We start from the raw sequence: 13,065 nt of genomic DNA on the forward strand, positions 1-13,065 counted from the left end.
GCTGCAGTCCTCCTACTTGTGACCAAGCACCATTGATATCAGTGGGACTTCCTTCTGAGTAAATATCCATACCTCTAAGTGGCACCACTGAGTTGCATCCTGCTCATCCACAGCATTCTCAAGAGTGCCCCCCATTGAAGAAAAGGATTCTGTGGCACATGATTTGAATCTGAATCGTGCCACTAATTTTATTGCTTTCCATCAGTTTCAAAGAAAAACAGCTGGCTCACGTAACGTTCAGTAATACTTTGATTGCCTGTGACATTTTTATTGCTTCCCCAGGACCCCAAGCCTTTTAACCAGCACAAGGTTTTCCTCACTCCACGGTGCTACATTTTGAAACACATGCCTCCGCCAACCATATATTCAATAGCCTTTTCTCCTTGGAGTAATATCCTCTGTCACCCCAGGGAGCATGTTGACACTGACAGAAGTCTGGCAACTTTTCTGTGCTTGCCTCTTTTATTTTGTTGTTTTCAGTAAGCTTTGGGAAACCGAGGAAACTTTGCTAAAAATGCAAGGAATAAAACGTGTAAAAGGGCTCATGTTCAAGTCAGATATGAGCAAATGTGCTTTTGGTATCCTAGGTCTTTGCACACTTCAGTTTTCATCATTTACCTTGTTTATTTCTGCAGTTTTAATTCACAAGGTTAGGCAGCCAATGGCTGGCAACCAGCAAGAAGGGAAGAGGAGAATGACACCATGCCAACACTTCCAGTGCAAAACCAGACGTGGCACTGCATCACGCCAACACAGTGACTTCACCTCCAGTTTTGCACCAGAAGTGAATGCATGATAACTTTTCCTTCCCATTTTCCCACCACTACTCTGCCGAGCAGTGGTAGGGCCAGCAGGTAGAGGATGGTAAGTCTACAGCTCACCCTTAGCCACAAAGTTCAGGTTTAGTAACAACACACGATAATACAGAAACAGCATATAGCACAAATTAAAACAAATTCAAAGTACCTGAACATTAATGTCTGAAGTAATGTTCACCATGGAGAAGGTTACTAAAAATAGTTATCCCCATCTGGTCTCGAACAATTACATGGTGTGTTCTCCTCATGTTGTGAATTTATATCTGACAATCTCTGAGGGTGAGTATACTCAGATATGATGGGAGCCAGTTATGTTGCGAACACTTGCAATGCAAACAATATGTTGCTGGATTGTTCTCCTATGGGGAAGATCATTTGGGCTGTGATGACTGGAACACATACTTTGCTATTGAAGTCCAGCCCAAACATAGTCTATAGGAAAAGAGAACTGCCTATTTGTCCAGTGGCCACCTCTCCATATACATTCATCATGCGGACTAGTTACATCAGGAAAAGGAAGAGGCAGTTTCTGCACTGAGGAAAAACCCAAGGTCAGTCAGGATTTGGAGAAACACCTCAGCAGTCATTTCTGTGGGATGGTAAGCTAAAAGACTACAAAATCAACAACTTCGGGCTTAGTGGTAAAGACAGAACCAGAAAAAAATTCCTGTGCAGTTCTCGTAAGAACAATTCTTATTTTTTTAATATATGGATACCTTAGTACAAAATATAAATACCTTCCAACCAGTACGAATGCATGTCCCTTTAAAATTCTTATTACTTCTGCATGGGTAAGAATTTGTCATTGGTTTCATAATATTTAAAGGGACATACACAAAATTTTAGAGATTCCATGGAAGTATACTTTGCACATGGCTGTCTATATCTAAATAGAAATATAAAATGTAAAATGAGAATGCATCTTTATTTGGAACATTTGCGTTCCAGACCTACCACTGTGTATAAGGTAATATATCTTTCATACATATAGGCACATTTAAATTGGGGATGCTACATAAGGACTTTCCACAGCCTGTTTGTAAAACACCAGCCAGTTTTTGAAGTTAATGAATAAAATATCAAAAACTACTCATTTCTCTGTGTTAATTTTCCCATATCAGGCATGGGTGGGAAGGAATCCAGCCATAATTACTGGACTATTGCCATTCCAGTAGGAATGGCCTTATTTGTAAACCATAAACAATCATAAATAAAATAAATAAATACCTTCTAAGCTTGACAGGAGTAAACTGAGAGAAATCCCACTACAGCAGTTTATAAGAAATATAATTTTTATTGATCATAGACTATAGTGTTCCTTGGTTGTTTAATAAAATTGGAATCATTAATAAAATAAATGCTGAATTATTTTATACAAGTACCAGCATAGCAAAGGAAAATATGGTGTATGATCCAATACCTTCTAAAACAGATTTGTACATGAAGTTGAAAATCCTATATTATCTGGGAGGGAGGAACGAAAACTGCATTTTAATACAGTCAGCATGCCAAACCTATGGTGCAGCTATGACAATCATCACCATGTCAGAGCTAATGTCATCATAATTTACAGTACAATCCTGAAGAGAGTTAATAATAGTAATACTAATAACGACAATAACATTTGATTTATATACCGCCCTTCAGGACAACTTAATGCCCACTCAGAGCGGTTTACATTGTTGTTATTATCCCCAAAACAGCAATCACCTTGTGACGTGGGTGGGGCTGAGAGAACTCCAAGAAGCTGTGACTGACCCAAAGTCACCCAGCCGGCTTCAAGCAGAGGAGTGAGGAATCAAACCCAGTTCTCCAAATTAGAGTCCTGCCACTCTTTAACCACTACACCAAACTGGTTACATCTTTCTAATTGCATTTACTTCAGTGGGCGTAGAAGGAAGTAACTCTACTTAGAACTGCACTGTTAGTCACTGCCCTATGAACTCTCAGGGCCAAAGGAGAAAATTCAAAAATGGGATGTTACAAACATAAAACAATTCACCACTGAATAATAATCATGAAGTTGTCAAGGATGCAGGGAAGGCACCAATCAATAAGTAGCGATGGTACAAAAGCTACAGTTAGGGTTACCAGGTCCATCTGGAAACCATCAGTGGGCAAGGAGGGGGGGTACTTACTCTTATTTGTTCCCATACGCATGCTTCTGCACCCTGTGCAATGACAGCACCGAGGGGTGCAGGAGCACACATGCTTCACACCATGGCCAGTCCTTACAGAACATACTGTTTTGGGCTGGTTCTTAATGAATTGTCCCTCGTGCAATACTGTCGCTTCTGGTTATGCTGGAAGAGACATCATTGCACAAGCATTCGGAGCAATTTTCCCGGGCTGATCTCTGAGTGGTTTGTCTCTTCCTGCCCATTGCCAGCAATCACCAGGCAGAGAAGCAAATTGCCAGGAGCTTGCCCACCTCCAACAGGCACTTGGCAAACCTACCTATAATGATTTTACCTTTCGCAGTCCACACTTTCTCTCATACATGATTTGTAACTGTGCTGCCAGGAAGACTCCACAGCATCTCCCTTGTCCATGCAAGCAATCAGGAAGGCAGTGGCTGATACCCACAGACACAAGATTCAGGTCCAGTAGCACCTTAAAGACCCATGAGATTTCCAGGATATGAGGTTTCAAGAGTCAAAGCTGCCTTCTGCAGATACATTTAGATGTGGGAATATGTAGGGTTTTATCCAGCCAGAAGGTGGGAAGAATATTTAAAGTAAGGGTGTAAGGTATAATAATACTACAGTGTAATTTGCTTGATAGAGTTGAAGTGTAAAAAGCAGAAAAATCAACAGCTGTAGTGAGAGAAGAATCCATTGTCCCTCTTCAGCCCTGGAGGGGGTTCATTTTTCCAAATTTGCAAATAAACTCAGTTTCAGCAATCTCGAGTTGTAATTTTCCTTTAAAATTTCTGTTTTTATTTATTCATTTTACTTCATGATTGGTGCTCATTCCAGTGGGGCTTGTTCAAAAGGACATTTTTTCTTTAATCTCTCTCTTAGCTTCTTTAACATTATTACATTTTAAATTTAAACATAACCTGGTGTTAGCTTATAACTTTTGTGAACTTAATTTTTTTATTTTGTTTACATTTTCATCAAATTTAGTTATTGCATGTGAACTCTGAAGATCTGCAAATAGTTTTAAAGACAGCATCCTCTTTTTTTCTTTTTAATTACAGACTGCAAATAACCTGGATAAAAACACAACCAAAGCAGAAAGTGCCTGGCTCTTCAGAATATGGTATGGTTTTGATCATAAGTATCCTTTTATCACATTTGTGTTTACCAATCCATGGGAAGTAATTTCATTATCAGGGAAAATAATTGAGAAAAACTTAAAGTGGGTAACTAGATACTTCTTTTCATTTTAAATACCATGAGAAATTAAATCACATTGTGAGTTAAGAAGAGATATTATGCCAAGGAGTTCAAAGGAAGCCCTGCAGTAGAACGGCTGTGAATCTCTCTACAGGAGATGCCTCAGCGGCATGTTCATCATGTGTAGGGAGACTCAATGGCCGCTTCCACACACGATGGATAATGCACTTTTAATGCTCTTTAGTGATCATTTGGAACTGGGTTTTCATGTGTGAAACACAAAATCCACTTCTAAAGGATAACTAAAGTACATTGAAAGTGCATTATTCAACGTGTGTGGAAACGGCCAGAGTTAGTTGGGAAGCGTAGTTTTAAAAAACAAAGTCAGCTGAGAGCTCTCCTCAGAGGGTTTGTTAATGTCATCTTGACCTCCCTGGAGGCTCTGTCAGTTTCACCTCTCCAGTCTAAAACTATGTGGGATTGCAACCAGAGGGCAGTGAGGAATGGAAATGGACTGGAGCTGCCTTCCAGAGCCGGGCTTGGACCTGGAGAGGTTATAATGGGCTGAAGTTTCCCTTCTGGCATTTCACAGCCCCTTCACACAGCTCCAGAGGATAGCAAAGCCTTTGCCCTGCCTCCGGCTCTGTCTTTTTAAACTACGCTTCCTGGCTAACATTCCATCTCCTGAGACGTGTTCTTCACTTGTTAGATGTCTCATGTAGAAAGACTCATTGTTACAGAACTAAAGGAGTTGATAGGAATGAGTTGAAATACCTAACTCCAGTAAAAGTGTATTCAGTGCTTACAACAAATTAATGGTTCTGAAGCTTTTGGAAATAAAATACTGTAAGCCATCATTAAACTTGGGAGTGAAAAATGTCAGGGTTGCCTCCACAGGCAGTTGGAACCAAAATTCCCGCTGCCACCACTTCTAGGCATCCAGAACTTCTCGCTTTAACCATTCACTGAACTAGAAAACAGAGCAAGTGTTTTTTTGCCTCAGGACAGAACCTGCTAGGGTGTCAAATCAAGCAACTGGTTGCCGGTGCCCGGGGCAACCCTAGTCCGGCCTCGCGCACGCAACTGGTTAAAATGTGAGATTAGAGTAGCTTCTCGCTGGTGTTCTAGCCCTAGATATCATTCAGGAGCACAAAGGAGGCAAGTGGACTTCTTGCGGGCCTCTAAGCGATGCAAGCCCTAGGGAATTTTGTATCCTCCCCCCAGTCCTCCTTTGATGGCTGACCAGAATATGTTTCAGAAAAATGCATGTGTATGATGATATTGCTGTTTCTGTGTATAATTTTATTGCTATACTGTTACTATTCATTGTCCAGTGCTACGTGGCCCCCATATTGCATTACCTGAACAAGTTGGTGGCAACTCCATCATAAACATTTTAAGATAGCTCCTGATTATTCCTGTTTTGAAAGATCTTGTCTCTAACTTTTCAGTAGGCAGTTCTATCCATTAACTATCCATTAAAAATGGGAGATTCTGTGACTGATACAAACTGCAGAACCTCTCTTCACATCTGATCTGTCTTCAGCACAGATTTGTAACAAACAGTAGCAACAAAGTCTATAAAACTTCATCCTTTATTGCATTCCACAGTACATCATTATTTACTCCTTTGTAACTTGGTTATTAAAGTCTTGATATAGAAAGATATTCATATGGAAAGTTGAGAAAATAAGATTTCAGATATAGTTTTCTGTACTTTTCAGGCACAGACGAAAATTCAATTTGCAGTGCAGCATAAAGGGAAAGAAGGTTTTTAAAAATTAATGCCAAGTGGCATCAGAGTATTCTTTAGACATATACTGATTCCATTTCTTCTTCTGAAGGCAAAGTTTGTGACTGTGGATGCTCTAAAGGCACGTAACAATGTGCATCAGTAAAGAGAAGAAACAGGAAATAAGAAAGTGCAATGATAGAACAAGAAGAATCATTTGGAGTAGACTGCAAAATGGAGTGGGGGGTGGGCCAAGAGTAGTTGTTTAATCCCTTCCCTTCTGTTCAGATTTTTATCTCGCAAAATAGCCATCTTCTGGTTTTGGGAAGTACTTGGCAAGATGCCATGGAATCCACCACCTGCTTCCTTTCTTCAATTCACTGTACAGAGAAAGTGGGCAGGTATGGAATCAAATAAGATAAAATAAATTTTAATTTTAGTAGAATCATTATAATCCTATAGCACATGCTACAAAATATGTGGAAGTGAATAGCTGGGGGGAAGATGGGGAAAGCGAGAGAAAATTCCCATTTGTAGAAGCTCCGTCACCCATGGGCGTTTCCGCATACACTGTGGCAATGAAAGCATTGCAAAGAACCCTTGCCATGTGGAAGCAGCCCCATAGAAGCCGTGCAGGGACTGATCCATACTGGGATCATGCAGGGATGCAGAGGGTGCTTTACCCTTCCCTCTCTGCACTTTTTTGGATTGAAAATGACCCTGTCTTTTGACTGTATTTTTATTTCACAGCTTTCTGCAGGAAGAGGGAGGGGGAGTTTTGATCACTGGAAAGGAAGAATTTCAACCCTTTCTTCCTTCCCTGCACAGCTGCAATCCAATCCAATTTTTAAGATGCCAGGAGCTTCCAACTACAGTTTCCTCAGCTTCTTGTCTAGACTGACCCTTCAAAATACAAAATTAAGAATTTTGACCATTCTTTCTTAGTATCCAATTGATTTATGGTGTTTGGCATTTCAAACAAAAAAGAAAAATCTTCCATATTTGAAAGGAATTTGGAAGAAACTCTCAAAATGAAAGCAATTTTACCTTTTTAAGAAACTATTTCTTCCTGTGTCATAAGCAGTAATATTTCTTTGGTGCTCTTGTTTACCACAGCTACTGTTCTGCCATTATTGTACCAATGTATTTCCATTTTATATCATTATTTTTACATCTTATTTCTGCCGACAACTATCTACTCAAATTCCTAAAGAGATTAACAGTTTAGGCTGCTGTTGCTGGGACCAACAGATCTGAGCATTCTCACACACTGAATCCCTCTCTCTGGAAGATGTCCCAATTCCCTCAAGACAAACCAATTATCTAGATGAAACATTTCTGCAATCATTTTGTCCTTCTCTTGGCAATGTGATAAAGTTCAGGTGCAGAATTCAGAAAGCATAAAACAAAATAGGGCCTTTTTACATGTTACACAAACTAAAATTTGGTTTGGGGGAAATCCCAACCCTGCTGGTGTTTAACGTGTGAGTGGAAGCTTACCTTTAAAGTAGGGGGGACACAAATAATCTCCAATGCATGTGCAGAGGCAGGAGGTACCTCTCCATCCCCCCGTTTCTACCCTGCACCCTTTAATTAGCAGAGACAGGCCATGGAGGGAGGGCTGTTTGCCTTACTGATTTCCACATATCTGCCAAGGATCTTCCCATATCATCTAATCATGCCTTGGGCAGACATGCGGAACCAGGAAATAAGGCAAATAGCCCTCCCTTTACAGCCTTTCTCTGCTTGTTGAAGTGCACTGGGTAGAAAGGAGACAATGACAACTCTCCTCCCACCTAAGTGCACACACCGGAGATGATTTGTGGGGGACCCTGCTGTTTTAAAGGTGAGCTTCCACTCACATGGTAAAGATGAGGTGGGCCGGGGTTTTCCCCCAAGGCAAACTCAAGTTTGTGTAACGTGTTAAGATGTCCATATTGATCATGTAGTGGTCATGCTGAGTGGCCTAGAGATGCCCCAAATGACTTGGTAAATGGTTTCCCACATACCAAGGATCTGCAGAATTGCCATATTTGGGTTGAGAAGAAATTTGGCCATGACCTGGGGTGAGAGTTCATATTCTTGCAGCATGTGTCTCTTTTTCATGAATTATCTTGAGTTACTTGTTGTACAAGAACCTCTTTCTGCTGAATACTTGCTCTGTGTTTAAGGCAAACTATTGAGATTGCCAGCTTGGAAAATTCTTGGAGGTTGAGGAGTGCTGCCTGGGAGGGTACATTGGGGAGGGGAGCAAGCTGAGTGGGGGGATGTGGTATCATAGAGACTGCCCTCAAGAGCTGCCATTTTTTTCCAGGGAAACTAATATTTGTAGTCTGAAGAGCAGTTGAAATTCTCACCTGGAGGCCAGCAACCCTACAAACTGTGGTCTAGATTATATAAAAGCCTCACTCAAGTAACAATCTGTGTCTAAGCTATACTGCTGCAGACTGCAGTTGGAAGCTTATATATATTACTTCTATGAATAAAAAAAATTCAAAACATGGCTAGAAGGCAAAGGTTTGTATGAATTCCCACTTGGTGTCTGAAGTGGTACAGTTCAATCATAGATTTTTCCACCTCAGTGAGAGAAAGGCCTAACTTGTTCTGAGAGAGTCTGGTGGATGTATGATCTTATCCTAACCAGGAGAGGAAGATTGTTGGACTAGACCAAAGGTCTCTTCCCCAACCTTTTTGAGCTTGTGGGCATCTATGGAATTCTGACACAATGTGGTGGACACAACCACACAGTGGCCACCACTGGAAGAGGAGCCAACCACAAGATATCCACCAAAGGAGTTGGAGTCACACACAGAGGAAGCTCAAATGCATGGGAAAAGAGGAGTAGTTTTAAAAGCTACACTGAGAAAAAAAAGTGAGAGAAAATAAAAACCAACACTGTGGTGGTAGCTGCCACCAAAACAAGTTATTTTAACTTGCACAGCCAGTCTGATCTCCAATGGCCAATCAATAGCCCAGCTGTGTCACAGCCCCACCCAGCCCCACCTCCGCTTGGCAGGCACCAGGAAAGGTGCTGGCAAGTGCCATTTTGGGGACCCTGGTCTTTTTAGTTCCTTCTAAGGTTCCTATTATTCTGTTTAGTTCCTTCTAAGGTTCCTTCCACCCTGACTGAATAGCCCAGGTGAGCCTGATCATGTCAGATCTCAGAAGCTAAGCAGGGTCTGGCTTGGTTAGCAATTGGATGGGAGACCTCCAATGAAGACGAAGGCTATAGAGGCAGGCAATGGCAAACCACCTCTGTTAATCTCTTGCCATGAAAACACCACCAGGAGTTGCCATAAGTCAACTCTCTTGAGGTTAATCTCCACCACCACCACCAAGGTTCCTTCTAAAATCCTATTATTCTATTTATACTCTATGTACAATATAGAGAAGGATTGAGCAACAGTTTATTATAAGCTCTATAAGCAGGTAATAGTTGGAAGCAGGGCCGGATCTAGGCTTGCCAGTGCCCAGGGCACCCCTAGTCTGATCCCTTGCGTGCACGCGATGCGCTCGCGATGCCCGGCGCAGAGTGATGACATCACAGAAGTGACATCATCACACAGGGCAGAGCATGCTGCCCGCACAGTGTGCCAGCGGAGGCAGCGTGCGAGGCTGGGAAGCCACCCATGCCATTTGCCTCCCCGCAGGACAGGGGGCAGCCATCTGCCCCCTGTCCTGCGGGGCAGGCGAATGGTGCGGGCGGCCTCGCAGCCCCCCGCGCTGCTTTTTGCCTGCCCTGCAGGACAGGGAGTCTGCTGCAAGCCTGCTGCCCCCTGTCCTGCGGGGCAGGCGAAAGGCAGCGCGGGGGACTGGGAGGCTGCCCACGCTGCCACCCGCATGCTCCTGGCAGCTGGCAGCTGCTCCTGGCACCCCCTCCCTGGCAGCGCCGGGGGCAGACTACCCCCCCTGCCCCCCCGATCCGGCCCTGGTTGGAAGACACTATCTATAAAATATCCATAGTTTCCTATTTTTGAGGCTGGATGTTTTGTTCTAAGGTTATAACTGTGCCACTGGTACAGCTGGGAAAAGATGCATGTGAAAAAAATGTCTCCTTTTTATCCCTTTTCCATACAGTTTTTTTTTAACATAATCTCCCACAAGTTCCCATCTCATTTGCAGAACTGAGGCTGGAAAAGACTCAGTTGTTTACAGAAATAGGGAATCAGAGTGATTTTCCTGTAGCCCAGGGATGGGAACAGGGGCTTTGAATTGTCTATAGATTATACTTAGGGTTGCCAGGTGTCTTGTTTTGAACTGGACAGTCAGGTATTTGTGCTTTTTGTCTGGGAAAGAAAATTGAGAAAAGACTGGGAATATAAATGCCTGGTGTTTTCTCATTATATTCTCATTATTATTCTAATTAAGTTTATCATTATTCATTACCATGAGCATGTGCATCTCTTTCATGGTGAGGAGAAAACTTTCACCCATAGAGAGGTCTGGAAGAGGTGGGAAAGGAGCGACTAAAGCCCACAGTGTGCCCCACTTCTCCTTTCTTTCACCTCAGCCTCCACCTCTAATTTGGGGGCTGAGGTGGGTGGAGGGGCTGGCTAAAGGTGAAGTTAAGCCAGCACTTCATTTGAGCCATATAAAGATTGTCCAGAGGAGTAGCAGCCTTAGTCTTCAGCCTTTATCACACTTCTATCGAACACACATTCTCTTAAGCACACACAATTTCTAAGTAGCTGAATACATGGAATTTCAGATAACAGCTGGAATTAGGTGGCTTCTTGGTTCCACAGGCCTGAAAAGAGACATAAAAGCACTAAATGAAGCAAAATCTATTAACAACCAGATTATATATAATCCACCTTGAGTCTCAGTGAGAAAGGTGGACTATAAATGACATAAATAAATAAATAAAGTGTGTGTGTGTGCGTGTGCGTGTGTGTACACAACTCAATATTAAAATACTATCAATACAAACATTAAAACCAGTGATTTATTTATTTATTTATTTATTTACTTAGATTTATAGTCCGCCCTCCCCAACCAAGTGGGCTCAGGGCAGATTACAACAATTAATACAATATTAAAATAATAATACAAACATTAAAAGCCAGTAACATAATAGGATACAAACATTAAAACCCTTACCTCCAAAGAATAGCGCCATCAGTAAATCCTACTCATGCCCATTGTCTATAATAAATCAATCATATGGAGTCAGACTAATAACAATATCAGTGTTAGACACCAATCTGTATTCCATATCTCACATTCCTCCTCTCCTTGACTTTCCTGATAAATAAGGGCTTGAAAAGTATAGGGCCCTCCCCTACAGCAGGAGTAAACGTGGCTCCTAAGCATGTATGCTGTACATATTGATCTAGATGTTCTCAAGACTCATCCCTCTCAACTCCCACTTGCAATATGGGCATTTAACCCCCACCCACTCTCCCTCTTCCTACCTGCCCCGCACATGTGGGGCAGAATCAGTGCAGCCAATCTGCCAATCTTTTCTTGAAAAGCTCCTGCTAATTCTTTTATGAAGGGATGGTTGGAGCTTGTGGAGCTTCCCTTATGAAGGGAAGGTTGGAGCTTTGGGGGGTTCTTGATGCCTCTGCTGCTGAGCCAAAAACACTTCTTGCAGGCTGCCTCCGTTGCTGTGGTGGGGCCAAGAGAGAGAGTGTGCGTGTGTGGTCTGGCATGGAGAATTATGGTGGCTTCAGAAGCTCCGCTGTCCTAAGGCACTGATGGGTGACACACTCTGTCCCCTGTTGATGTCAAGTAAGGCTGAAATGAAGCCTCTAAGGTAAAAACAGGCACAATCAAATCAACAAACACTAGTGGAGAGGTGAGGAGAGGGAAGGAGAGGCAGGGCAGAATAGAGTAGGGAGAGGTCCAGAAGGGAGATCTCCCATTTGGAGTCTCTTTCTCAACTCCAGGCTATCTGAGGAAAAATTAGCACAGGTAACCAGGAGCAGATTTCTTTTATCTTATCAACAAGTCATAGCAGTCCCCCCTTACCACCCCACAATAGACCATGAACCCAGGGACATTTCTGCTGTGCACAGCACCATCAATCATATCTCTTTAGCAGAATTTCATTAACAAAACAGACAGGTCACAAACTCTGGGGATGTCAGGCAAATTGGGACAGTTCTAGCAACTGGCAAGAGCCTCAGGGACATGGGGGAAGGGTGCATGGCAGAATGTGTACTGCAACATCACTTTCAAAGGAAAGCCAGAAGTGATGTTGGATAGCTTGATTGTAAAATCATAGAGTTTCCAGTGATTCCTAGAGCTACCTGACATCATTTCCAGGTTTTCCCTGGAAGTAACATCACATCACTCAAGACATTGGCATGTCCCCACAGCTCTGGGATACAGCCCTGCCTTCTGATTGGGATCAAATTTATGAAGGGTGTAAGCTGCATCACCTAGAGATTCAGAAGAGAAAGAGAGTTTATGGCAGATCTTCTAGTGAGCATAAGCCAGCCATATCTCCTTCCACAGCCTCCTGTTTCCCACCATTATGATTTTTCTTCATGCAGCCACAGTACTATTTTACCTCTTTTAGTTGCATTGGCAAAGAGCTGTCTTGGAACAATGCCAGAAACTACCTGAAGAGAGAGGAGCGTTAGGTTGAATGTATTTCTGAGATGGAAATGGGAAAGGTTATTGAAGTCTTGGATTACTGCCGCTCCTACTGTGTGAGATGCTACGGGCAGCACCATTTTTGTCTGTGTTTGATAATTTCTTATTGTGCACCAGGAAGGAGTACTCACTTATCACAAGTCTTCCCATCCACTATTTGGTCAGCTGACTTCTTCCAGAGCTTCACGGCAGTGCCAGCAATTAATAAAATCTGGTCACATTACTAATAACATTGGCATGAATTTCCCAGAGCAAGCCCATGCTCTTTTCAGACTGTTCATAGTAAGAATGGGTGGAAAGTGCCTTTAACAATAATGTGTAATGAAATCTTCCCAATAATGGCATATACCTAATATACAATGCAAGCTAAAATGACTTGGAGATTTTCAGTTCACTTGATAATGCTTTGCTAATGATTAGAGATGGGCAGGAACCAGGGGGGGAATGAACCATGCGGTTCGTGGTTCTTCGAATTTCAAGAACCACAAACTTTTATGAACTTGCCCCAGTTCACGAACCGGTTCATTTGGTTCATGAAAACGTCACTTCCGAGGCAGCAGAAGGTCACTTT

General features: G+C 42.4%; 1 protein-coding gene across 1 annotated transcript in view; it reads left to right on the top strand.

Moving 5' to 3' along the window:
* Window positions 1-13,065, top strand: part of SLC9A9 (solute carrier family 9 member A9) — a 417,613-nt gene that overhangs the window by 323,664 nt on the left and 80,884 nt on the right. The window contains exon 14 of the mRNA XM_054983875.1: window positions 4,021-4,100. Coding sequence (XP_054839850.1) covers window positions 4,021-4,100 — 80 coding nt within the window. The remainder of the gene's footprint in view (window positions 1-4,020; window positions 4,101-13,065) is intronic.

Source organism: Eublepharis macularius, chromosome 6 (assembly GCF_028583425.1).
Source record: "Eublepharis macularius isolate TG4126 chromosome 6, MPM_Emac_v1.0, whole genome shotgun sequence".
NCBI lineage: Eukaryota > Metazoa > Chordata > Lepidosauria > Squamata > Eublepharidae > Eublepharis > Eublepharis macularius.